This window comes from Stegastes partitus, unplaced genomic scaffold (assembly GCF_000690725.1).
Source record: "Stegastes partitus isolate 25-593 unplaced genomic scaffold, Stegastes_partitus-1.0.2 Scaffold407, whole genome shotgun sequence".
NCBI lineage: Eukaryota > Metazoa > Chordata > Actinopteri > Pomacentridae > Stegastes > Stegastes partitus.
The window spans coordinates 224282-249446 of NW_007578138.1; the positions used below are offsets into that span (position 1 = coordinate 224282).

General features: G+C 41.0%; 1 protein-coding gene across 3 annotated transcripts in view; it reads right to left on the reverse strand.

Annotated features, from left to right (window-relative positions):
• actn1 (actinin, alpha 1) overlaps positions 1-23003 on the reverse strand; it is an 86683-nt gene extending 63680 nt beyond the window's left edge. For 2 of the 3 annotated variants that reach the window (XM_008285529.1, XM_008285530.1), the window contains exon 1: positions 22692-23003. In XM_008285529.1, coding sequence (XP_008283751.1) covers positions 22692-22799 — 108 coding nt within the window. In that variant the 5' untranslated portion in view covers positions 22800-23003. The remainder of the gene's footprint in view (positions 1-22691) is intronic. The other variant, XM_008285528.1, reaches the window with a different exon arrangement.
• Positions 23004-25165: the final 2162 nt, after the last annotated feature.

Consider the following 25165-nt stretch of genomic DNA (forward strand, 5'->3'; position numbering starts at 1 on the left):
GGTGTATAGATGATGGATTGATGGATGTTTACAGTATTTATTAACAAGTCACTGCCTCACAAGCTCCAGTTCTGTGTTCTCCAGTAGCCAAGCAACAACATTTCATTGCCAGATTCACGGTTGTGTTTTTGTGCAATGACAATAAAGAAAGTCTAAATTTGACACCAGAGTTTTGGAACCAACAACAAAACAACACAATTAAACGATTAAAACTGCAATACAGTGCAGAAAACTTTCATGATGGAGTATCTGATCAAAAATGAAAAGATCTGACAAAGCACACATAATAACAGATATTTGCTGTTATTCTCCAGTTTTTCCAGTTTCTGAACTCTACAGTATCCCCTGTTTTAGTCCCCGGCTTCCTTGCAGCCACAGTTTCACAGGATTTTCTTGTGCCAGAGCGAATAAAACAGCAGCTCTCAGATCTGCCCAGTTCCCAGGCTGCTATAATGGTGCAGTCGTATAATCTGGTATCTCCAGACCCTCCTCTCTCTCTCTCTCTCTCTCTCTATTGAACACAGTGTCCAGTCTGAGTGGAGCAGAGAGGAGGAAGTTTCTCTTTCCTGGATCCTGCGGCCGGTGATGGAGTGCGACGGTCTCTCAGGTGCAGCCTCCATCCCAGCAGACACTCAAACAGGCTGTTAGCGCAAAACTGCCGACTCAGCGCGCCCATTCCATTACACTTATCTTTTGCCTCGGCTGCTGCTTCAGCATGTGTGTGTGTGTGTGTGTGTGTGTGTGCACATGTGAATGCACCACAAAGTGCAAAATATATATGTATATATGCTAAACGAGAAGCTGCAGAGCCGTCGTAGGTGCAGCCCAACACACTCCGACACATGTGACGGAGTTTGTGCATCAGCCGAAAAAAAAAGTGCAGAGCGACGGAGAAAAGCAGCCTTTGTGTGCAGCAGACTGATATTTACTCTCTTGTGGCCCTGATGCATATTCATGTGTGTCACAATGAGGAGTCAAAGTGTGGTAATGGCTCTTTCCTCCGCCGGGCTCGCTCAACAAAGAGCGGCTCGTCTGTGAAAATGCCGCAGAGCAGCCGACGCCGGGGCGGTTGCCATGGCGACCGCGAAAGCCACGGAGACCCACAAACAAACAGCTCGGAGGCTCTTAAAACTCCACGTTTTACACACACCCCACGCAGCACAAGTTTACGAGCAGGAAAGCGTCTGCGAGGTTTCCTGGTTCACCTCAGATTCAGCGGATGCAAAAACCGTCTGAACGCTGCTGCTGCTGCTGCATCACAAACACATCAGAGGAGGATGTTCAAGGATGTTGTTGACACTTCTTCACGCTTGTACTTCACTGTATGCTTTGAATATTGTTTATACGGCTGGTATAGAGTCATATTTTACATTAAAACGTCTGCTCAAAAGGAATTAAAAAAGATTCAATTTAACTCAAGCATGTCTGTGAGGATCCTCAGTCGTCCAGGTCACGGCTGTTCTGGTAGATTAATCGTAGCAACGTGACTTGCTTGAGTTCCTTGAAGACGTTTCACCTCTCGTCATTGATGAAGCCTCTTGGATGAGAGGTAAACGTCTTCAAGGAACTCAAACAAGTCCAGTTGCTTTGATTAATCTACAAGAATTAACTCAAAAATGCCAATTTTTCGATGATTTAAATACATTTTTATCTCTGATTTAAGATAAGTTTGAATCCAACACTTTTACGCTGTGATATTTTGACCTAAAGGTTTGTAACTCTTATTCAAGACTTTGTTTTTTTCATTTTTTAAATCAGATTCAGTGAAATTCTCCTCACAGTTTCCATTTAAGGACATATGCACTAAAAAAAATCAGCTATTATTTATTTATACAGAGTCCTCAGTGAGTAAATGAGAAACAAACAGGGAAACAGTGATGATCATTTTTCCATCAGTTAATCTGGAAACTCTTTTACTGATTAATTGTTTTATGTGAATGATTAATTTTCCTCCAAAAAAAGCAAATGAACATTTAATTTAGGTTCATTCCATCCTGGCTGACTGTATGTTTTCCTATAAAGCAGCACAAGACTGAAATAGACACAAAAGGTTCACAAATTAAAGTGTAAAACTGAAAGAGTTCAACTGGAAACTCCAATATGACAAAAAAAAATAAAATAAAGACAGAATTGAAGTCAGTAGAGCAGCTTCAAAATAAATCCAGGTTTCTATTAAATCTCTGTTTGCATAAAAAAAACAACAAAGTTCAACATGGTGGACATTTAACAAGCACGAAGCAGCTAAAGCAACTCTTTGTCTCTTTACTGGGTCTCTGACCAGCTTGGAATCCTATAAAAATCTCACCAAAACAAAGCAGAGTCGTTGTTTTTAACTCGTGCGTACGGTTGGTTCGCCAGACGACGTTAAAATCAGGACTTTAGTGGGTTTTCTCTGGTTAACATTCAGACTTTATGAACCGTGTTTCAGTCATTACTTCATACTTGGTCCATTATCTGACAACAGACACAAGCAGCTTTATTTATGGATTAAAACACAACATAAGTGAGCACAGGGAGCAGGAGAGAAGTGAACAGATGTAAAGTGCTCGTGCATTACGCTGCTGCTGCTGCTGTCTGCCACTAAAACTCCACCTTTTTGTTCTGCGATACCTTAAAGTTCTCTTTTCTGACGTTAAAACTGTCGTACGAACTTCAGCCGACCTACAGCTGACGTCATAACACAAGAATTATTGATGATACTGAAGAAACTAACAGACTATTAGAGGGGGAAAAATGTAAATATGCATTTGTTTAAAATATGTACAACAATGTATTTTCAATGTCAGTGAACTACCGTAATGTCCAGACTACAAGCTGCTACTTTTTTCACACACACTGAACACTGCGGCTTAAACAATGATGTGGCTAATTTATGGATTTTTATGAATCTGCCTCGAGACAAAAGTGACAGTGAGAGCGACAACGAAAGAGAGACTGAGGAAGTGATGAAGTAATTCTGAGGATTCAATTCCAACACTGAAGACTTTAGTGGTTTTAGTGCAGGAGAAAGATGAAGATAGTGATCAATAACTTTTCCTGGTAGGATGCTGTAGTTTTTATTTGTTTAACCAGCCGTGTTACAGGCACTGTTAAGAAAAAAACATTTACGGTGCGTATTTGTGTACGTTAACGTATTTTATTCAAAGTTTAAAAACTCTTTCTGTGTGAATATCTCATGTTACGACGTGGACACCTGTATATGTAGGGCTGGTCTGAACAGCAAGTTCTGTTCTCTGGATATTTGACCCCAATTCATGACGGATATCCCGAATATCTGGGGGTGCCGCGCGGTGGCGGCGGCTGGGTATTCGCTCCAGGGCGGGGGAATTGAATATCCCGGTAAAGTAAGTGGGTACGGCTTATATTCCAATAGTCCAAAAATTACGGTACTAAATATGCTGACCAGCTAAACATCACCAGTTTTTCTTGAGAATCGCAGACTCCACCTTTAAAGGATCCGAGTCATTCATCCAACACTGACAATAAAGAACCAGCATTCATCTGCACGGTGTATTTAGAAGCTGCAGACAACTTCTATCTCCTCCGTAAAGTTTCCATATTTGGCGACAAACAAGTCTGCGTCGGGGAAACAAGTCTAACTGAGCCGATAAGAAGATGCAGCACTTGTGCAGATCTCGCAGCACACAAATCGGATGCAAATCTATGTGCAGATGCTATTCAAATAGAGGCCGGCCATCAAAGAGGCCACGCTGAGCAACAAGTCGGTGAAAAGCTCAGCGTGAACGTGTATCTGCTCGCTTCAGCGGCTCAGAGCAGCAGAGGCCCACAAAGGCCGGTCTGTAAAGAACCCCGGTCGGCTGGAGCTGCAGCTCGGCTTTATGGCGCTTAAACACACATAAGAGGAGCTGAATATGCTCAGAGTTTTCACCATTATCGCCTCAGTGTGGGTTTCAAAGCCAGACGTGATAAGAAATGTGTTTATTCACTGTGCAGCTCTGGGAACTTTGAAACTGAACAGGTGGCAAACCGCAGAGGATTTTCTTTGCGCTCGACGGGAACTAAACTTGTTATCACGACTCAGCGCGGCCGAAAGTCCCGAGTCATGGCCGCTCCGTCTCCAGGACGCCAACCCAAACAGAGCCGAAGTTCGACGGCCGCGCTTCCACACGGGCAGGAATCATGAGTCAGCAGGAGCTCGGTGTTGCCGGTTTGCGGCTCGGCGGCTGCTTTGTGCCGTAGCAGCGTTTTTTGGTTGTTTTTTTTTTCCCACCACTGCTGACCGTCACCTGACTGAGAGAAATGCTGAGCTGGGAGGAGGAGGAGCGACGCTGAGCTCGAACAAAGGACACGTTCAACACATGGACACATCAGCTGTACTGTATGTGTCGCGCTCAGGCCATTGTACCGCCGAGCAACATCTATGTTCACTGAGCCCGAGGGTGCCCACAGCTTTGTGTTCGCTTACTTTCTGATTGGAAAAAGAAGAATGAAAGAAAAGACTTCTCCAGATATGTTCTACTGCAGGCGGATACAGCGACAAACCCTGTACAAAGCTCACTCTATACTCGTTTTTTGTTGTAAACACCAACATTTTGCACCGTTATTGTAAATACCAGAAATTTGTGCAACTTATTTCTTCAAACTGCACAATTTGTACGTTCTTTTGCACACTGGTGTCCTTATTTTTCTTAAATATAACATGCGTGAACTACTAGAAACCTTAAAGTTGAAGAGAAATGACTTAAATCTGAGTCCATTATTGCTTTTTTTGATACATTCAGTTCACATTCTGATTATTTCTCCTGAACAACAAGGTACAACTTTAATCAAATGGGAATTTATTAAAGGTTTTTTGTTTCCAAATTAGCTCAGAAAAATTTCAGTTCAGTTCTTTGTTGTAACTTTAACAGAAGAGTCCAGAGTGACGGCATCGGTGTTCGAGCTGGGAGATATTTAACTGGGATTTTTCTGACAAAACTATTGCATTTGATTAAAAGTAAAAGTTAAACTTCAGCATTTCCAACCAACATGTTAAAGCTTGAGTCAAGCCTGCTGCATGATGTATATTCTATTGCTAATTGCGTTGTTTTAAACTGCAATCTTGATTTAAAATTGATCAGTTATTCAGCCGCAGTCAGCAGCAGGCTGCATTTCAGAGGTTTATGGCATGAATACGACTGTTAAGACATTATCTGGAAAGAAAGAGCAGAAGACGGTAAAGTTGTTCATTTTGTTTGCTAATGTTTTCCCTTTTTTAAATTAAAGTCCTGTTGTTGGATAAATTCTGTTAAAATGACAACAACAAAAAATCCATTGACTGCATTCAGAGGATCTGACTGGAGAGATATCTGATGATAAAAGCACAGATCGATGCTGGTGGAGTAAAAAAACAAACAACTAGAATGACTGCCTTGTGGTTGTACACATGCAGTTTAAAGCCACAATTACATAATAAACACAGAAAAACGTTTAAGGAATTTAATAAGCAAGATTAGAGTTACCAATTCAGTATTCATAAAAATATGAAACATGGTGATGCTGAATAGCAGCCAGGAAAGTGTTTGTGCAGAACATCCTGATAACACAGTGAACTTGACCTTTGACCTTTTAGAGATGAATAGTCTTCACTTCATTATTTTATTTTATTCTATATTTGTGTAAAATTCTGTCCTAATTTGCGTATCAATTAATATATACGGCGGAAAACTCATTTTGCGAGGCCACAGTGACTTCTGAGCACTGAATGCTAATCAGCCCATCGCTGAGTCCAAGTGGACGTTTGAGCCAAACTTGAATAAAATTCCTTCAGGACTTGGGTAGATATCATGTTCCTGAGCTTTGGACCTGAAAACAAAACGTGTCCGGCCGCAGCTGAAAGTTAACTTCATTCTGAATAATCAATTCAGGCTGAAATGTCTCCATTTTTTCGGCTAAAACCTCATAAATCAACATCAGACCTCTCGGCCAAACCATAATAGCTCACACATGCTAACGGATTAGCTCCCCCGTGCTGCTTCCATCCGCCACAGGACGTCACCTGGCAGGTTAGAGTGTCAGCAATATGCTCTGAGAGGCGTCAGTAGGCAGCGAGTTTGACAAACTGTAGATAAATCATCAAGCATCATGAAAAACAAACCTCACGTTCATAGTATCTGAGAAAATGGCTCCTAAAGAAATAAAATATGACTGGAAAAATACGTCAGTTTAGTCGCTGATCTCAAGTTTTAATTCGAACTTCATCAACAGACTGAACTAAATAACAAGGAGATCATTAAGTAAATATTCTAATTAATCTCAACTGGAAGGATTCAACGACTGATTCCAACTTTAAACCTCAGACGTGATGCAGCAGCTTCACATTCTGTCCCATATAAACAGAGAACATATGACGGTGTTCACATGTGGCTCTTTGCTTCAACATGTGTTGTTTTGGAAAATAAAACTGGACACTGATCAGCAAAAAAATGAAAACATTCTGTATGTGCGCTGCAAAAAGTAAAGTTTTTAACAGATTGTTTTTTCTGAACAGTTTACTGTTATTTTACAGATTTTGCTGTTTTGTAAAATTACAGTTAATAAGCAGTAAAATCACAGAAAAATGTATAATTTATATGCATACATGCATGTTTACACATCACAAATCTGAATTTTTATAACAGTTAATTCATACCTTTTTGATGTTTTGAATGTAAATATTTTTTATTGTTTTTAAACGATTGTTATTTTACAGATATTTTCTTTATATTTAAAAGGAAAACGATGTATATTCAATTGTGGTTTTACTGAATTTCTCTGTTTTGTTAAATTACAGATAATATCAAGTTAAATCAGAAAAAAAATATGTTAAATGTGAAAAAAACAGAACAAAATTGTAGATAACATTCATTCTTTCACAATGTGTGGCTGTAAAATTACTGTTTAACTGCATTGAAATCAGCTCATAGCATCATTTTTACAGATATTTGTCGTTATTTTACCTTTTTTTATATAAACAGAGCATGTGAGCAGCGATTTGGAGTCGGTGGGAAACTTCAGACGCTGTGCTGTTTATTTGTGGGATTCTTTAAAAGAAATCAAAGTAAGAAAACGATGCTTCCTGATTATAACTTCCACATGTGAGTCAAACAGAGAAGCGACGACGATTTCAGTTCAGTAACTCACCTGAACTGAAAGTTTCGTTCAGGAGAGACGAGCGCCGACAAAAGACCAGAAACTGAAACTGTGATCAAGTTCTGCAGCCTGTTCAGCTGATCTCCAGTCAGTCTGACCTCAATATGAAACAAAGTGATGTATTAATGTCACCACAAATCTCTGAGTTCAGCTCTGAGCGCTCCGTCGGCTCCGATTTCAAAAACACCTGGACGATAAAACCGAAACACAAACTTTGATCTTTATGTTTGCACTTAAAGTCTTTGCTCTTTACTACAAAACACACCATGTGAAGACGTCATCTTTCACCATTTTTCACATTTTATGGACCAAACAACTAACAACAATGAAAACAATATGTATTTCTGTTGTTTTTAATTCATCATTTATATTCATTTGCATGTTAATCCTAATAAATGGGGCAACAATTGTAAATAAAACTCTGTATTTTCTTTAGATAGTATTTTTTTGTGTTTTATTTTTTATGGTCGTAAAATTACGCTAATTTTACAGTGTTAAAATCATTAAAAATATTATTTTATGGATATTTGCTGTTTTTTATAAGAGAAATTGAGTATATTAAGGACTGAGAAATTAACATTTTTTTAAACTGTTATTTTACAGACTTTCCTTACTTTGTTAAATTACAGATAATATTGAGCAAAATCACAGAAAAAATATACTTATTACATGATAACTGTAAAAAAAAAAAAAAGCCAAACTTTAATCATAGTCCACATAAAAAATCTTTTTTTTAAATTACAAATAATTTCTTTTTTCACAATATTTGACCACAAAATTATTCTATTTTTACAGTATTTAAATCAGCAAAAACAATCCTTATTTTACAGACATTTTTTTGATTATATAATTTGACATTATTTAAAATAAAAAATTCTGTACATTAAATTTTGATATTTTTTATTTTGCACATTTTCTTTGTTTAGTTAAATTATGAAAAATATCTATAAATTAAAAAAATATTAATTTACACACTGACTGTAACAAAAAGACTAAAACTTTCTTTTTTAATAGCAAATTATTTGTTCTTTCACAATGTTGGACCTTAAAATGACTGTTTTACTGCATTTAAATCAGCTAAAAATATGATTATTTTACATATATTCCTTATTATTTTCACTCTTGTTACAGTTTTTGAACGTGACAGTATTTTTAATGTATTTTTTATGCTAACGTTGCCTCCAGATCTGCACAGTACTCTATAAGATGTTTTTTCTTCACGCTGCAGTAAAACAAGTACACACTATACTTTCTGCAGGGCAAAGAAAAATCTTGTGGGCATCTGTGTTTCTCTTCTGGCTTTTCTGAGCTGGAAGAGGTTGGAATTATGACAGCTGAGGAAAAGGGAAGAAACGGGTCACGGAGAAGTCGGAGCAAACCAAAGTGTGGGTGTGGAAACAGAAAAAAAGAGAACAGCTCAGGAGGACGTGAACACAGCGCGGCCCTCTGAAGAGCAGCTCTGAGCGGCCGCAGATCCAGACGGACTGCAGGATCAGCTGCTGCTGCTTCACCCTCTTCACAGCACCTGCCAGAGCTTCACACAGCCCGGGCCGCCCTGCTGCTCGGCTCGGGGTGGAGCTGACCAGGGGAGGCGTCTCTTACAACTCGTAATGAGATCCGAGCACTTGACAGAAGCTGCTGCTGCTGTTTACTGTCGCAAATGAAGCGACGTGGGGAGCGTGCGGCCTAATCCTGCAGGAAGCGCACAAGCAGCTGCTGCAGAATCTAAATGTGCAAACTGTATCGCGACGCGCCTGCAGGGAGTCGAGCGGCCAGACGATCGATGGCGGTCGCTGATTGAAATCCAGACGTTCGATACTCGTCCCACTTTAGAGAAGTGTAGGGCGGCTGCACAACAAACAGCCCCCGGCCTCAATTTTCATGGCGACACTGTGTTTCCTCACTAACACAGATTGAAGGATTGATTTGTTTACAACGCCGTCATCATCCTGGGCTTCATCTGCCTTCCACCCACTGTGGCTCTAACCTCTGCACATTTAGCCTCTTCTCTCTTAGCGGCCACCAAGGAAGCCCGATCCACTGCATTGGATTGAACTCCCTCTGAATTAGACTTAATTGCCCACAGTGTAAATAAAAGCCTCAGAAACATCCTGCCTTCATTGTTTCCAACGCCGCACTCGGCCGTTTACTACACGCAGAGCAAACACGAGTGACGCACCGCCCTGTGCGCAGTGGAAGATGGGCTTCCTGATAAGGCTGGAGGGAGAGTTCAACAAGCTCAGGCTAAGAACAAGCTTTTCCTCAGAACTATCTGACATCTGTGCAGAACAGGACAGATACTGGAGACGATGGTGGAACACAGTGGTGCAAGCAGGGAGGAGAGAGGTTCTGTTACGGGGAGATTTTGACCTTAAAAAGTATCTTAAATGACAGTTTATGCGTCTGTATGTGATCTTTTAACCTCCACTTTTGCTCCTGCTGTTCTACAGCACCAGCATCGGTTACACTCATCCGGGGAAAACTGCTGCGCCATGTGGGAAGTGATGCGCTGATAAGCTTCCGGCATCAGCAGATTTTGTGTAAACATAAGAAGAGCAGTGCAGTCAGTGTGCCGGCTTCCAAGGCTGAACAGAAAGAGCAAAAACAAACCTTCAGTTACAGACTCTATAGACGTGATTTTGAACTTAAATAAAGTGTTAACACAGCAGAGAACAACCATCTTTAACGTAAACATGTAGTGGAATGATGGCGTCCTATGAAGTCTCATTCTTTTTTATGTGTGTTGTAATTAACTATGCAGATTCTGAACAGCCTCATCAATCAATAACTGATTACTCAATAACACAAAATCAACTTAACGGACATCATTCCGTGCCTCTGTTATCTCTGTTTTGCCTTCAGCTCCCCCTCAAACACACAGCTCAGGCCGGTAGAAGGCTTCCTTATGGTGGCCCTTTATGAGCTGAACTCCCACAAGGCTCCATGCTTGCCAACATTTTTATTCACTGTGGACTCATTTTTCACTCCAACATAAAGTCCTGCACCTCTATGGAAACATCACAACCATGACTAGACGTAGGGAGAGTTCACACATGTCTTTTAGGCAGTTTAACAAAGTTATAATGTCATAAATGGTTCAATTTGTTTGATTATTTGTATACAAAAGCATTGAAAAAAGCTGAAATCAGCATGTAAAGATGTTTTTCAAGTGCACACAGATGTCACCAATACTGGAAATAAAAGTGACTCCTCATTCTGTAGATAATTTACCACTTACATTTTTAATTTATTTCCAAACTTGTCTCCAATCTGCTTGGTTTAGACACAGCCTGTATGTAACTGTTGGTCAAAGCGAAGTCACTGATGGCTTCATGGGTGCAACAAGTACTTTTCTGCTTTTTTATAGAGTCTCATTAGTGGAAACTTTTTTCCCAAATGTTTAAACTACACGTAAAACGTAGGGATTTTGCAGAAATGTCATGATTTTAAGTGTAGTTTTGGTGAAGTTTTCGAATATAACAGCATGTGATAAATAATTAGTCCATCACAAAGCATAGACTGTATAAAAGATGGACGTAGCAACCGGCCCTGAAAAATGAAGCCAACCCAGAAGTGTCAAAAACCTGCAGTATCACTACGTCCACTAGCTGCTGGCTCCAACAAGCCCTGGCTCCCATAGACTGGAACTGGAAAAGAAGTGATCACAGATCACGAAATACTGCATTCCTACAGCTCAGGATTTGTTTCTTATTAGTTTTCATGGTCAAATCCAGAGATCAGGTGGCCAATCTGAAAATAAATCAACACTGAATTTTTAAAAAATCGTCAACATGTTGCGGGGCAAGGGGCATGGCTGGCTTGATTGACAGTCGGCAGCGACCATACAGATGAAGCGAGCAGAAGGCGGTAAATGTGGGCGGGCAGAGAGGGCCCGCCTCTCAATCCGTCTGACCAATCGCTGCTCCTATGGCTCCGCCCCCCCTCCGACAATTTTTGCATCACTGGCTCCAAAAATCCAAGATGTCAACCAGGAAGTAGGAAAACCCTGGCTTCATGTTCTCAGTGCAGAAACCAACGGGTGACGTCACAGAAGCTACGTCCATCTTTTATACAGTCTGTGTCACAAAGCTTCAAATCAGATGCATCTTTCTATTTTTGCAGGTTCCGGCTCTGACAATTGGTGTAATTTTTATTTTATTTTTATTTCTAAACATGCCTTTTAAACCCACTGGCAGGTTTTGAGGGTTAGAAGTTTTTTTTTAACTGTGCGGTGCAACAAAAGCAACCAAACACTGAATGCACCTGACTAGTTTAGATGTGGACTAATTGGCAGCGTGCTACTTTTCTGAGGTGCAGCTGTTTACATCCTGCAGGTAACCCAGAGCTGCTGCGTGCTGCAGAGGGGAACCACCCTGGAAGCCCTTGAAGAGGAAAGCGTCACTTGATCGCTCGTACTCCGTCCTGGCTGCCGATGATAAATTATTGACTGCAGGTTGACAATGTGACAAAGGATGGCCTCCTGAACACACTCTCTTTGTGCTGGGACCTGAAAGCTCCTCTGTCTGAGCCTCGTCTTCCACTCGCCGCCTCCCCCCCTCCTCTCCTTCCTCCCCACCCTGAGCTCCACCCACACAGCTACTGAATGGAAAGGTGTGCCTGCTGCCTGCTTTTACCACGGTGTCTGTTTACTCAAAGCTTTTTTTTTTGTTCCACGTATCGGGAGACGCACTGCAGCTGCTCCTACGAGGAGGCTTACAAGCTAATACACTCACATGTTCACTAGTACAGTTGAACCCCCCTCCGCCTCCCCTCCCCTCGGCTTCAAAGGGAGGCTTCATGCACTTGAGAACGCATGTGGTTTGATTAATAGCATTAGCGGAGGAAAGACTCCACTACATCCTTCCCATGTGGTGCAGGAAAATTCCTTGGAAACATGCAGACAGATCACCTATAAAACCCCCTCTGGGTCGCATGCTATTGAAAACATGTGACCGTAAGCGTGTAGTGGTTCCAGACGTGGCGGAGCATTTTTTTTTTTTTCTCTCTTTGCCGTGCACTGTTTGCTCCACAGGAAATGCACCTTGACCCCGACTCCCAGGGTGGATGTGGAATCTCAAAGACTCTCAGTCTGGGGGTCTCCGATGTGCCACAGAGCTGTAAAATATCCAGCCAAACTCCAGCCTGTGCAGGATGAATTGTCAATTATGGAACTGCAAATGAAGCAAAGCAGCCCGACTTATCCAAACCCCCGAAACTAAGTCGTTAAAATTCATTGCACAATGGCCCTTGAAACTGTTTTAATGACCTATAACCGAGAGCTTGGAGCTGATTTCTGTATACGTTTCTAAATTTGGTGCCCGAGCCTGAGAAAATAAGCTATGCAAGAATTTGCATCAGAGCCCTGGCATTTGGGAGCTGTTCAGATAAGAGCCTGGTAATTGCTCACATTTGACTTTTCAAACAGTGGACTCTTTAAAAAAAAACTCCGACGCGGTGCTCGGCTCGATGAGGACGAATTAGCGTTCACCTTCCTGAAACAAATAAAGGAGAAACTGTTGGGGGATGAACAGAATGAAAATGTTTTCCAGACCAAGAAAGGATGAGAAGCGGTGCCGGGGTTCAGGGGAATAGTTTTCTCAATCGTTGGCTCTGCACCGCTGCATCGTAAAAAACACACAGGATGTACAACAAAGATTTGAAATGAGTCTGAAACTTGTTGCACATGATTACTCAGTTGCTAAATATGGAAACCTCTGGCATGTGAGGAGGCAAAGCGTACATCCAAGTGAGTCAGATGGAGAGTTACAACCAGCCGTGCACAGGGCTCAACAATTCACAAACACGGCCAAATGTAACATCCAAATTGAGGAAGCTGTAATTTTTTGATAAAGTAAACAAGTCTCAACATACCATTATAAATTAGGCATTATTAGAGATGCCTCAGCCTTGAAATCACATTCGCCAGATGTTAGAGAAAGTGCTTGTGTGGTACTGACTGCAGCAAAAATCGTGTTTCACTGGAAAAATAATGAAAAAAAAATCCCACTTCTAATAAAATTATGACTCATATCACAAAATCTATCAAAACAATACGATTTGCACAGTAAAATAAGACAGGCCTGCTCAGTCCTTTTAATATTTACCTCCCTGTGCAAATGTTCCACCAAAACAATCCCTTTGACACTCCAGTGGGGTACCGTTGCTGCATCCTGGGCTGAGCAACATACAAATTACGAGATAAGATAAACCTTTATTAATCCCCCAGCAGGGAAAGTTGTAGTTATGACTGTGACTGGTTTAAGGTGATGCAAGCAACCAGGCAGTTTCCCTAAAGTAGAATGATAATGAGGTGCAGTCAGACCATTCTGCAGCCCTGTACAGATAGGGGGCACCGTTGCTGCATCCTGGGCTTAGCAGCATCCAAGATGACTGGTCTAAATAAAACAACCAGAGTGTCTTTTATTTGTGTCGTAGAACGACAATAAGGTGCAGTCAGACCATTCTGCAGAGCTCTAGCTATAGGTCTGGCAATGTAAGGTTCATGTGAGAGTGGCTCTAAATAAGAAGGAATCACAACAGTTTCATAACACTCTACTTAAAGCCTCCCTCATGTAAGAGAAAATCCCCAAAAGTCAATAGGATGCATCATCTGGGAATCATTAGTGTCTAGTTTAGTGCCACCAGTTCTTCAGTCGGAACGGCTTATCAATAAACCAACTTTACAATCAAATTCACTTGTTGGCGCTGCACAAAGCTGCTGCAGTAAACGTGCAGTAAAACAGCTCACTAAAGCATCTCCCTGTGAGCGGTCGCGCTGACATGTTCCTGGATAAACACTGACACCAGTTCCTCAGCCACACTGGGACAAAATCCCTCCCCGAGAGGTGCATCGGGTTATGTAAGAGTCATTAGACACAGGTCAGCGTCTCCTGACAGCCCATACATCAGCCAGCAGCTTAAGGCCATAAAGAGTAGATGGCTTCGCCCTGACTGAAAAGATTCTCATTAACAGCAGATAACGAGATGTTTCGCTTAATTATGAAACGTACTCGATCAAACCTGGACGTGCAGGATCGGCTTACAGGACGAGCACAGAAGAGGAAAGGAGTCGGGGGAAATGTGAGTTTATAGGAGGAAGCTCAGGTTTGAATCCCAGATTAGATCATTGGAAGGAAGACAATGAGACAAACAGGTTGGGATCAGAAAGAAGGGTTCGGTTTTTGATCAAATGGGAAATGGCAGCTGATAAGTAAATGCTTCCAGTGAGAGTCAAAGTGTTTATATCTCAACCCGGAAATGCTGCCTTCTGTTCCATTGGACCATCATGAGCCCACTTCGTCTATATAGCTCCTTTACACATATCTGTTTTTGTACATAGCAGTTCAACACTCATTTTCCTTCCATAACCTGTTGTCCTTGTTTAAATACACGTGTGATTTTTCATTTTGTGTCCGTAAGAGAGTAAAAACTGGAGTGAAATGAACCCAGACTTGGCCAATAAAGTTGATTCTGGTTCTAAAATTTCTATCAAATCATGAATAATTCTGGGTAGCTTCAAACTTTTGAATTCCGTTGTAAGTCCAATTACTTTTAGGAGTACATCTGCAATGGAAAATTCCTGAATAACAAAAGTTGGACGCCCCTCCATCGCCGAGCGGGGACACGCAGCTCAATGGATGTCAGCGAGCGACCTCATCAATCAGGACAAACGAGACGGAGCACGACCGGCGGCTCCTCTGGGGGTCCTGCTGGGATTTATAGTCCGGCTGCATCAACCAGGACAGCGAACGGATGCAGGATTACCGGCACCAGAGAGTTCTGTTCAGATTTCTTTGACTCAAATGTTCGATTGCGTGACCTTTTGAATGTTTGAGCTGCAGCCGCCCTGACGGATGACTAAGGGGCTGAGATACTGAAGCGTCTCCCGCTGACAGACAGAAGGTTGCTCATTTCCCTGAAGCGTCTTTGAATCAGACAGAGGCGGCAACCGAGACGACAGGGTCTGCGTCAACATGTCAACTTTTTTTTTTTTTTTTGAAAAAAAAAAACAAAACACTTTTTGAGACTCGAGAACAAAAGAGAGACCACACCCCTCAAAACAAAAAAACACAACAACAGATTAAAAAGCCAGGTGGGGTTGAAAAAATCCCCAAAAATAAAACAATTAATCAAAAAAAAAAACGGAAAAAAAAAAAAAAAAGTCAGATTTTCAGCTTTCCAACAGTCTTTGAACTACTGATTTCTGACATGCCATGACATCAGGAAAATTTGCCAAACCTCGTCTTAAAATTACATTCCATAAAAATTACTTTATTCAACATGTCTTGTTTAAAAATTTGCAAGAAATAAAATGTTCGCTCAAATCAGATTCTGTCAAAGTCAAAGAATTCTGTGCTTCTTATCGCAACCACAAAGACATTAATGACTCCGCTGCAGCCAAGAGTCACATGACAATAAATCATGGAGTTTTCGGCTGAACTGCAGACAGTGTTTAGAACAAACAGGAAAAAAGTCAAAAAAAAGTATAGAAAAAATGTAATTGTTTCTACAGTATGTAGTGTCTCTACTCTTTTTCAATATTAGTAAAACCTGCACCAAGATGTCACTGTCTTGTTATATTTTCTTTTAACAAAAATCTAAAATTGAACGCCCTTGTTGCTGAAACAAAATGTTAAAAAACGGAATAAAATATTGATATTTTTCAAGATATCGTACTGAAGGAAGTATCACAACAGCACTAATACGAAGCTCTGACGAAGTAAAATAGCTGCATTCTTGACTGCACAACTCAGATTAAACTATGACTCTTTAAAATACAGCTTCTGTTGCAGCACATGTTGCAGGAAATACTCAAAGGTTACGAGAAGAGTCTTAATTTGAAATCCAGTTTTCAGGAAGCTGCAGCAATTAAGGAGGTTTGAGCCACAACTGTATCAGCAGATGTGAACTCTTAACCTGCAGACTGTCTCTTACAAGGTGGAGATTTGATATTTATGTACTCATTTTATTTAAAAAAATTAATCACATTTGCAAATCTGTGAGCACAAATTCACTCTGAAACACAAAACCGGTGTTGTGTTTTGTGGATGCTCATCTCTCAGTCTTGTGCTGATGCTTCTCTCGCTGTTTTTCTACAAATATTATTGATTTATAAGATTAACTGCTGTAAATAACACTGCCTCTCTCATAAAGCTACACTTTCATGGCTCAGCATACCCTGCAGGCACCGTGTAGTCACATGATAATAGCTGCATGTGAGTTTGATGATATGATTACATGCAGCTCTGGGTGACATCGGCCGTCAGTGGAAAACATCACATGATGCACCGTTTACTGAATGTGGAGGATAAAAAGTGACAACCTGCTCTTGGTTTATTTAGCAAAAAGAGGCAACGTGTCAGCACAGGGTGTCTTCATTGAAGCAGAGCAGCAGTGGGACATTCCCTGCTTTGTCACTCTTCCTTTTTTTTGTTAAAGGCGGCAGCGTTTCGAAAGGTGCATGATGGGAACAGAGGAATTTGATGACAGGAAGCATTCTGTGAGGTGGCCAGAGCTGACATTACACATCCTATTATGCAATCCAGCAAACAGCTGCCAGTGTGGAACAAAACACGCAACTCATCCTGCTGCTCTTACTAGAATGGAGACGTCACACGATTATTAATGTGTTGAGTCAGTTTCCTGAAAGCCGTGTGATAATGTAGTTTAGAAGTTCTTGAGTGCTGACTCCTGATTAGAGATGCTTTTTTTTTTAGTTGATTTATTGATTGATCCTTCAGAAATCAGTGGAAAATGACCACTACTATGCCCTATAACCTAAGATGAACCCCAAATATTCATTTTACAACAAAATATGACAAAGAAAAGCAGGAAATCATCACATCTGCTAAGTTTTTTAACAGTTTTTTGCTCACATTTTGACTCATTTGTGCTCATTTTTTAAATCCTGCAGCTCTGTGGAAACTAAACAACCATGGCGAGAAGTAGGAAAACTCCAAAACATGTCTTTTGTGAGGTATAACAAACTTACAAAGCCACAAATCATAAAAAAAAAGGGGGGGAAAAAAACCCTGAACATTTAATTGTGTTGTTTATCTGCTCTGTGTAAACGCTGTCTGCAGTTCAGCCTGGTTCCCAAAAAAAAGTCGGTGAATTTCTGCCACATGACTGTTGTTCACAGCAGAATCACTAATGGCTCCACGGTTGTGTCAAGGTGTGAAGAATTTTTTGTTTTTTACAGAATCTGTTTTGTGCCAACTGGTCTTTTTTTGGTCAATTTTTCAATGAAGGATAAAGCGATTTAATTGAAATATTACAATGTTGATGTGGTTCAGTTTACCAATGGAGAAGATGTGCAGTTCAAGAACCATTGGAAAGTTTCTGTTTTATAGCTTCTTGCTTTGCTAAATGGTGCAATTTTTTGTGTTTTTTAAAAGGTAACGTGCCTTTCAAACCCGCCGGTGGGTTAAACAGACAGAAAATGAATCGATTTTTAAAATAATTTCCTGATTTCTTTGCCGACTGACTACATCAACTACATAAAAGTTGCAGCTGTGGCCTTTTTAAAGCCACAGTTTCAAAGTGTTGTTTCCTCCAGGAGCTGTGCAATGTCAGCTACTGTACATGGATGCGGCGACAGCCCCGCCCAGCACCGATCGGTCAAAGCCATGTCTGATTCACTTATTTGCCACATATCTGTCACACAGAAAGACAAGTTCCAGGAAAGCCTGCTGGCCTTCACTGTGGGGTTAATCCGGTCTGGCATCACGGCTCCTAGAAATGTACTGAAAAACACACTGCTGCTGCCAAAGAAAGTCCATCATATCAGTCAGTTATACCAAGAGACAAACCAGATATTTCACAGCTCAGCCTTTTTTGTTTTTTTCTTCTCTCCACTTGTAATGTCAGCGGGAGGGTTTGGTTCACGTCTGTCAGAGTTTTATGGGCAAAAAAAATAACAGAACAAAGCATGAAATCAGCCGCTGTTATCTGTGACCTGGCTTGTAGTCGGAGCAGGGGAATGTGGGTGTGGGCTGGGAGTGTTTGGGAACGCCGAGGTTCGGGGTGTGGGAGATGGGAAGTAGGAGGTGGGAGCTTCAGCAGGAGGCAGCTCGTAGCCTTATAAGGACAAACCTGGACAATTTAACACCTGAACTCCACCTTCCAGCTACGGAAAAACAACAGACAAAAAAAAAAACTGACCAAAAAAATCAGAGGGGGCGTTTAAGATGCCACAGGTTAGAAGGTGAAAACATGCTTTGAGTAACCTCGGAGCAGCCGAGACACCTGGGAAGACATTAAGATTCCAAGATAAGAGGATACCTTTATACCCGTTGGTCAGGTTAAGACTTGTGTCGGACTCGAAATATTTTAAACGCTCTTTGACGCGCTGGGTTTGAGTGCGTCAAAGCGAATTGCAAAATAAGGGGGCCTGACAGAAAGTCCTGACCTGCACAACTCGCTCGTCTTTATTCGTGGAGTTTTTGTACTTTTCAAAGCTTTTCCACACTCTAAAGGAGGCATCAAACCCTGACAGATGTTGTCTCAAACTGAATTACTCTGCTTGTAAAGTGTTTGCTGCCTAATTATCACTTCACAATAGAAAAAAAAGAGGGAATGTTCTTCAGGCTACAGAGAAGTGCAGCAGTGTCCAAGCTGTTATAGCTGCAGTTATATGGATAAGAACTGCTGATTTCTGCCTCCACTGTGATGCCAAAAAACAGACAAATTACCAACTGCTGCCGTTTCCTTCTTTATTTCTTTCTTTCTCTAATTAATCGCAAGCTATTTTGATAATCAGTTCACTGTTATGGGTTGGAATTCTTGGCTTCCAGTTTCTTGAATTCTAATATATTCTATTATTTCTTAACCTGAGTATCTTTGGGTTGTGCACAAAACAAGACATTGAAGGACGCTATCTTGGGTTTTGGGAAACACTGACGGACATTTTCCATCTTTTTTCTTTTTTTTACATTTTATGGAACAAACAACTAATTGAGACAAAAACTGACACATCACCTGACAATAGGGCCTAACAGATATTGAATTTTTGGGGTCAATATCAATTTGAGGAGATCAGACAGTCGAATATATCAGCTGATATTGTCATATATTTATATTTTTATGTGAGAGTTATATCTAAACAGGAAAATGATTCTGAAATTGCTTATTCACTTTCCAGCAATGTATCTCACAATGCAGTTCGCAGCTTGTAATAAAGACACAGCTCGACTCCGGTACGTACTCTGCTACATGTGCTGCAGACAGTAAACAATAAAGCTGCTCTGCTGAACCAACTATGAGATGACACCGTTTCTAAATTGTCTTAAGCATCGTGTTCTGTTACGTCTTGCAAAAGAAAACCTTCTGATTATCTTATATCGGACAACATTTAAGCAGACACCTGTACACCTGTGATAGGCTAATATTGGGCAATCCACAGTGAGAATTATCATTGACACACACGCTAAATGTAAGCTATTTTGATAATCGATTAACTAGTTTGAGTTGAAATTCTCACTTTCCAGCTTCTTATATGCGAGCATCTGCTGGTTTCTTTACTCTTCTATGGCAGTAACCTGAATATCTTTGAGTTGTGGACAAAATGAAAGAGTTAAGGATGTTATCTTTGGCTTTCGGAAACACTGTACAACAGTTTTGTCACCATTTTCTGACATTTTAAAGCCCAAACAACCAATTAAGACAATAAGTGGCAGACTATTCAAAAACAAGGCCAAACCATTACTGGGTTTTCAGGGCCGATATTGATTTTAGGTGGAAAGAAATTCAGATATATTGGCAAATATTGTTTAAATATATATGTTAGAGTTGGAATAAAATGAGAAAATGAAGGTGGTCATTGTTTGTTAACTCTTCAGCAAAGTATTTCACAACATAGTTAGCAGCTTACAATAAAGACACAGCTCGACTCCGGTACGTACTCTGCTACATGTGCTGCAGACGGTAAACAATCAAGCTGCTCTGCAGAACCAACTATGGGACGAAACCATTTCTAAACTGTCTTAAGCATCGTGTTCTGTTACGTCTTGTAAAACATCGCCTTCTTCTTCGTGTATATCAGACAACAGACACCTATACATCTATGATAGTCCGATGTCGGCCGGTCAACGCATCGATCGGGCTCTAATGGACGATGAAAATGACCGCTGGTTGCAGCCCAAGTCTCACTCCACAGTGCTTCATCTCAAGGCCTAAGAAGCAGCTCGATGATGCATTTAAACACTAAACAGAACAGAATAATAAAAGACTTAGCTACAGGGAGCGACTCAGTGAACATGAAAGGCTTCCAGGTTATCTGTTCATCAGCAGCAGAGCTCATTGCTGAAGCCTGGAAGGAGTTTTGTGTGTGCACACATGCATATGGATGAACGTGTGCGTCGCGGCGCCCGGGGCTGAGGACGGAGGTGAAGCCCGCCGGAGGGGCTCGCTGTCATCCTCCTCGGCCTGTAATTGTGAATGTGTCTGGTCAGATCTCGACATAACCACTTATCACGGCTCTCTGTGGAGGGAGAGGAGTGGATGAATAAAACATTCCTGCTCCGCGAGCGATGATTAGATCTATGAGGGTCATGCAGGCGCAGAGATGTGCAGGTCATCACAGGAAAGCGTTTCACCACCAATCATGACTCGTTTAAGATCCAGACTCGAGCTGCACGATGCGTCGTTTCGACATCGACACCGTGGAGTGAAGCAAACCGACTCTTTCTCTGCTGCTTGACACAGGAAGACAACTCTAACAGCTCACTTTCCTAAAAAAGTTGTCTGACAGAACATCACTCACAAGAGTTCTTTTGAACTTTATTCACAAAACACTGAGTTTGTTGACATGCGCATTCCACATGTGCACAGACAAATGGGCAACAAACAAGAGAGAAAGACTAAAAAAGGAAGATTCAGTTGCAAAAAGACACACAAGAGGATGAAGCTGACCCAAAACAAGAACTCAGTGTGCAGCAGCTAATTTGTTTGACCATTTAAAGCAGCACCACAAAGATCTGTATGAGGAGTGCACAGCCAGATCTGAATGTAATCCAAAGCACAAAGCTATTCTGGATGCTTTTGCCATTGTTACATCATATTAGAAAGTTTAAAAACTTGCTTGTATCAGCTTTAAATATCTATTTTTTAAATATATATGCAGATACATTCCCCTATAGAATCACCCCAATCATTCTAGGATGAATAATTATTTCCAAATAGAGTTATTTGAGTGAAAATGGTTGAAAATTCCTTAATTTTTTTTAATGTATTGCTGAAAAATAAAATATTGCAGTGTGAGTTTTTGCACATATTTGAACCAAAATGCCTGTGCAACCTTCTTCTTTACTACATAAAGACGTTTTACACTAATAAGGCACTAAAGAAGCAGCAGCAGTAGCAGCGATGAGCTCCTCTGCTGTCTTCTGTTCACACCTGACCTCAGCCCTGCCGCATACCTTCCCCCTTTATTTCCCTTTTATTTGCTTTCTACCGGTAGCAGCCTGCCGATGACATAATCCAGGAAACTAGAAAGCCGAGAGCCTCAGCAGTGCGAGAGAGAGAAGAAACTTTGGGGAAAAGTTTTTCCAACGGCAGCGAGAGGGGCCGATTATTACCATTTTTGGGCACGCTTGCTCCCATGCAAGCCCAGCCCAAACCGCAGCGCTTACTCAGATTCCACAGCGTTTTTCTTCCCCCTTTTTTTTTTCAAAAGCGGAGGAAAAGTATGGGGAGCAGGAGAAGGAGAAGAAAAAAAAAAAGAGTAGCACCCCTTCTCGAAACCATTCATACTCAAGAGTGGAAAAAGGAGCAGCTGCGTGTAGAAGATCGCGATGTATTTTACGAGCTTTTACGCAAATGTAATCTTTGCCAGCAGATCCGAGAGGTTACACAAAGCTCAGACATTAAAAGAAGCGCAACATAACTCCTAGATTTGCGTTACAGTGCGGGAAAGAATCACCAAAACACGTACAATTCTGCTAATTTGCCCCAAAAAGTCAACGTGGCGATGGAAAAAAAACGCGTAAAATCCGCGCGTAAAATGGTTAAATCGCTAATTTAAGGCCACACAAACTGAGTAACGGTGGGTTTAACCCCCCTTTTCATGCTCACACACACACAAACTCCATCCCCCGGGTTGTTAAGCATGGCCTAATCCACGTCGCATCATAAGCCAGATGACAGGAGGGGCCAGGCGCACACACAGCATATGCAGTCAAGCGCATGGCTGACATCTGTTGCGCTGGAAAGGTGGCCTGTCCTGTGCGCTTCTTTTTTAATTGTTTTTCCTCCCCCTCCTCCTCCTTCTACCCTTCTACTGTCTCCCCAGGGTAGGCCTGCTACAGGATATTTCATTTATGCCATGCTGGGATAGAATATGAGGGCGAGGAAAAGTTTTTGGCGCAGGCTTTGGCGCACAGGTGATTAACAGAGCGATAATGGGGGTGATAATTAAAGCTGCCTGTGGGTGGGTTTTTTTTTTTGGTGCAGTTCAGTCTGCTGGTAAAGTATTAGAATGTCAAATCAGCCTTAAAAATCATCCCCATCCTCCTCCCAGTCCAACACTTCCGCACCGGAGCGATTAGGAAGTCGAGTCTCACCTTTCTCTGCTGCTTCTCCCATGCAGGATCCAGGAGCAGATCCCGATCCCAGTCGTCCTCCTGCTGCATGTAGTCATTCTCTCCATCATACTGATCCATATTATACATGTATGGTGTGAAGCTGCGTGTCTCTGCTCTGCTCGTCTCTCCCCCGGTCCTCGGCGAGGTGATGTTTTCACAGCAGCTCAGCTCCTCCGCGCATTCAAAAGACGGTGTGTGGATGAAATTAACGGTCCACCCCCGGCTTCCTTCTCTCTCTCTCTCTCTGTCTCTCTCTCTTTTCTCTCTCTCTCTCTTTCTTTCTCCCTCCTCCAACTCTGCCTCCTTTTCTTCCTCTATCTGCTCGCTTTTTTTGCTCCCGGCGGCGGGCAGGCAGGCAGCAGGCAGTAGGCAGGTCCAGCGAACGGAGGAGCGACAGACGCAAAAACTTTGCTTCAGACAAATTGAATCGATAGCCGACCGAGCGATCTGATTGGACGCCTCGGGGCCACGAGACCCGCCTCCTCGAAGCTGATTGGCTGCTGCGGCTGTCAGTGCCGAGGCTTTATATCCAAGGTTGACTGCGTAGGTTGATCCAAACATCTGACTGTCAGACTGTAATTAGCGTAAAACAAGAGTAACGCGTTACTTTGCACGAAGTAAATGAAGCTCTAAAACAGGACTTTTGTTTGAAGCGTTACAAAAAGTAGTTTCATTACTTTCTAGTGTTTAAAAAGATACTAAAGTAGACACAGAATTAATTTTAATAAGGAAAAGTAACAATAAATGAAGCTCTGCGTTTAATATTTAGCGAAAAGCAGCAGTGAAAAGTAACTTTACTCAAGTATGTAAGTACAATATATCTAGTATATGCTTTTATTTCTAAAATTAAATTAAATGTAATATTGTACTTAAGTAATTAAATTAAAAGGAAATATTGTACTTTTCACTCCACAAAATGTAAAATATTTTTTTTAGATTTAATTGAATTTTAGTAAAAAAAAAAAAAAAAGTAGCTGCAGAAAGTAACTTTACTCAAGTACATAAATTGAGTGTGTCTGTACATTTATCTGTACATTGCAAACAAAGATTTTATATCAAGACATGACATAAAATATTCTACATTCTTTTAGGTTTCATCAAATTTTAGTGACAAGCAGCAGCGGAAAGTAACTTTACTCAAAGCCTATACTCAGATACAGTATGTGTGAGTAGTTTCCTTCTGTCAACTCTTGAGAAATGAAAAATAGGTATTTTAATTTTACAGTGCAAACTGAGATTTTAATTAAAAGATATGATATAAAATATTAAACATTCTTGTAGACTAAAAAATTGATCAAAAAGTAACTTTACTTAAGAATGCAAAGACAGTATATCTGAGCACATTCTCTTGATCTGAAATTAGAAATAAATATTGTACTTTTCACTCCACCACACACAGTTGTATTTACAGTATACTATAATTTTTATGGAGTTCATAAAAACGTTGCAAAAAGCAGCAGAAGAAAGTAACTTTACTCGAGTATAGAAAGCAACTTTACCCACAGCATATACTCAGATCCAGTATATGTGAGTATTTGCCTTCCATCAACTCTCCTGGAATGAGAAAGAAGTATTGTGCTTTTCATTGCAAACTGAGATTTTAACTACAAGACATGATATAAAATATGAAACATTCTTACAGATTAAAAACTTGAGGAAAAAGCAACAGCAAAAAGTAACTTTATAAGTGCACAGAAAGTAACTTTACTCAAAGCCTTTACTCAGATATAGTATATGTGAGTGTTTGCCTTCCATCGACTCTTCTGAAATGAGAAACACGTTTTGTATTTTTATACTGTAAACTGAGATTTTATTTAAACGACACAATACAAAATGTTTTTTAACATTTTTACAGATGATAAACCTTTGCAAAAAGTAACTTTACTCAAGAATGTAAAAATGTAAATACAACATATCTAAGCCTGTTCTCTCCATCTGAAATTAGAAATAAATATTATGCTTTTAATTCCACTGCGTTTTCTTTACAGCTGTATTTAAAATGCAAGTATAGAGTTTAAACACAAAGCATGAAATAAAACACTGTCAATCTTGTAAATGAAGCATTTTCATAAAAAGCAGAAGTGGAAAGTAACTTTACTGAAGTGTGGAAATACAACATCCATCCATCCATCCATTATCTATACACCGCTTAATCCTCACTAGGGTCATGGGGGGCTGGAGTCTATCCCAGCTGACTCAGGGTGAAGGCAGGGGACACCCTGGACAGGTCACCAGTCTATCACAGGGCTACACTTAGAGACAGACAACCAAGCACACTCACATTCACACCTACGGACAATTTAGAAGCACCAATAAACCTCAACATGTTTTTGGACTGTGTGGGAGGAAGCTGGAGAACCCGGAGAGAACCCACGCTGCACGGGGAGAACATGGAGACTCCACGCAGAAAGATCCCGGGTCGGGAATCGAACCGGCAACCTTTTAGCTGTGAG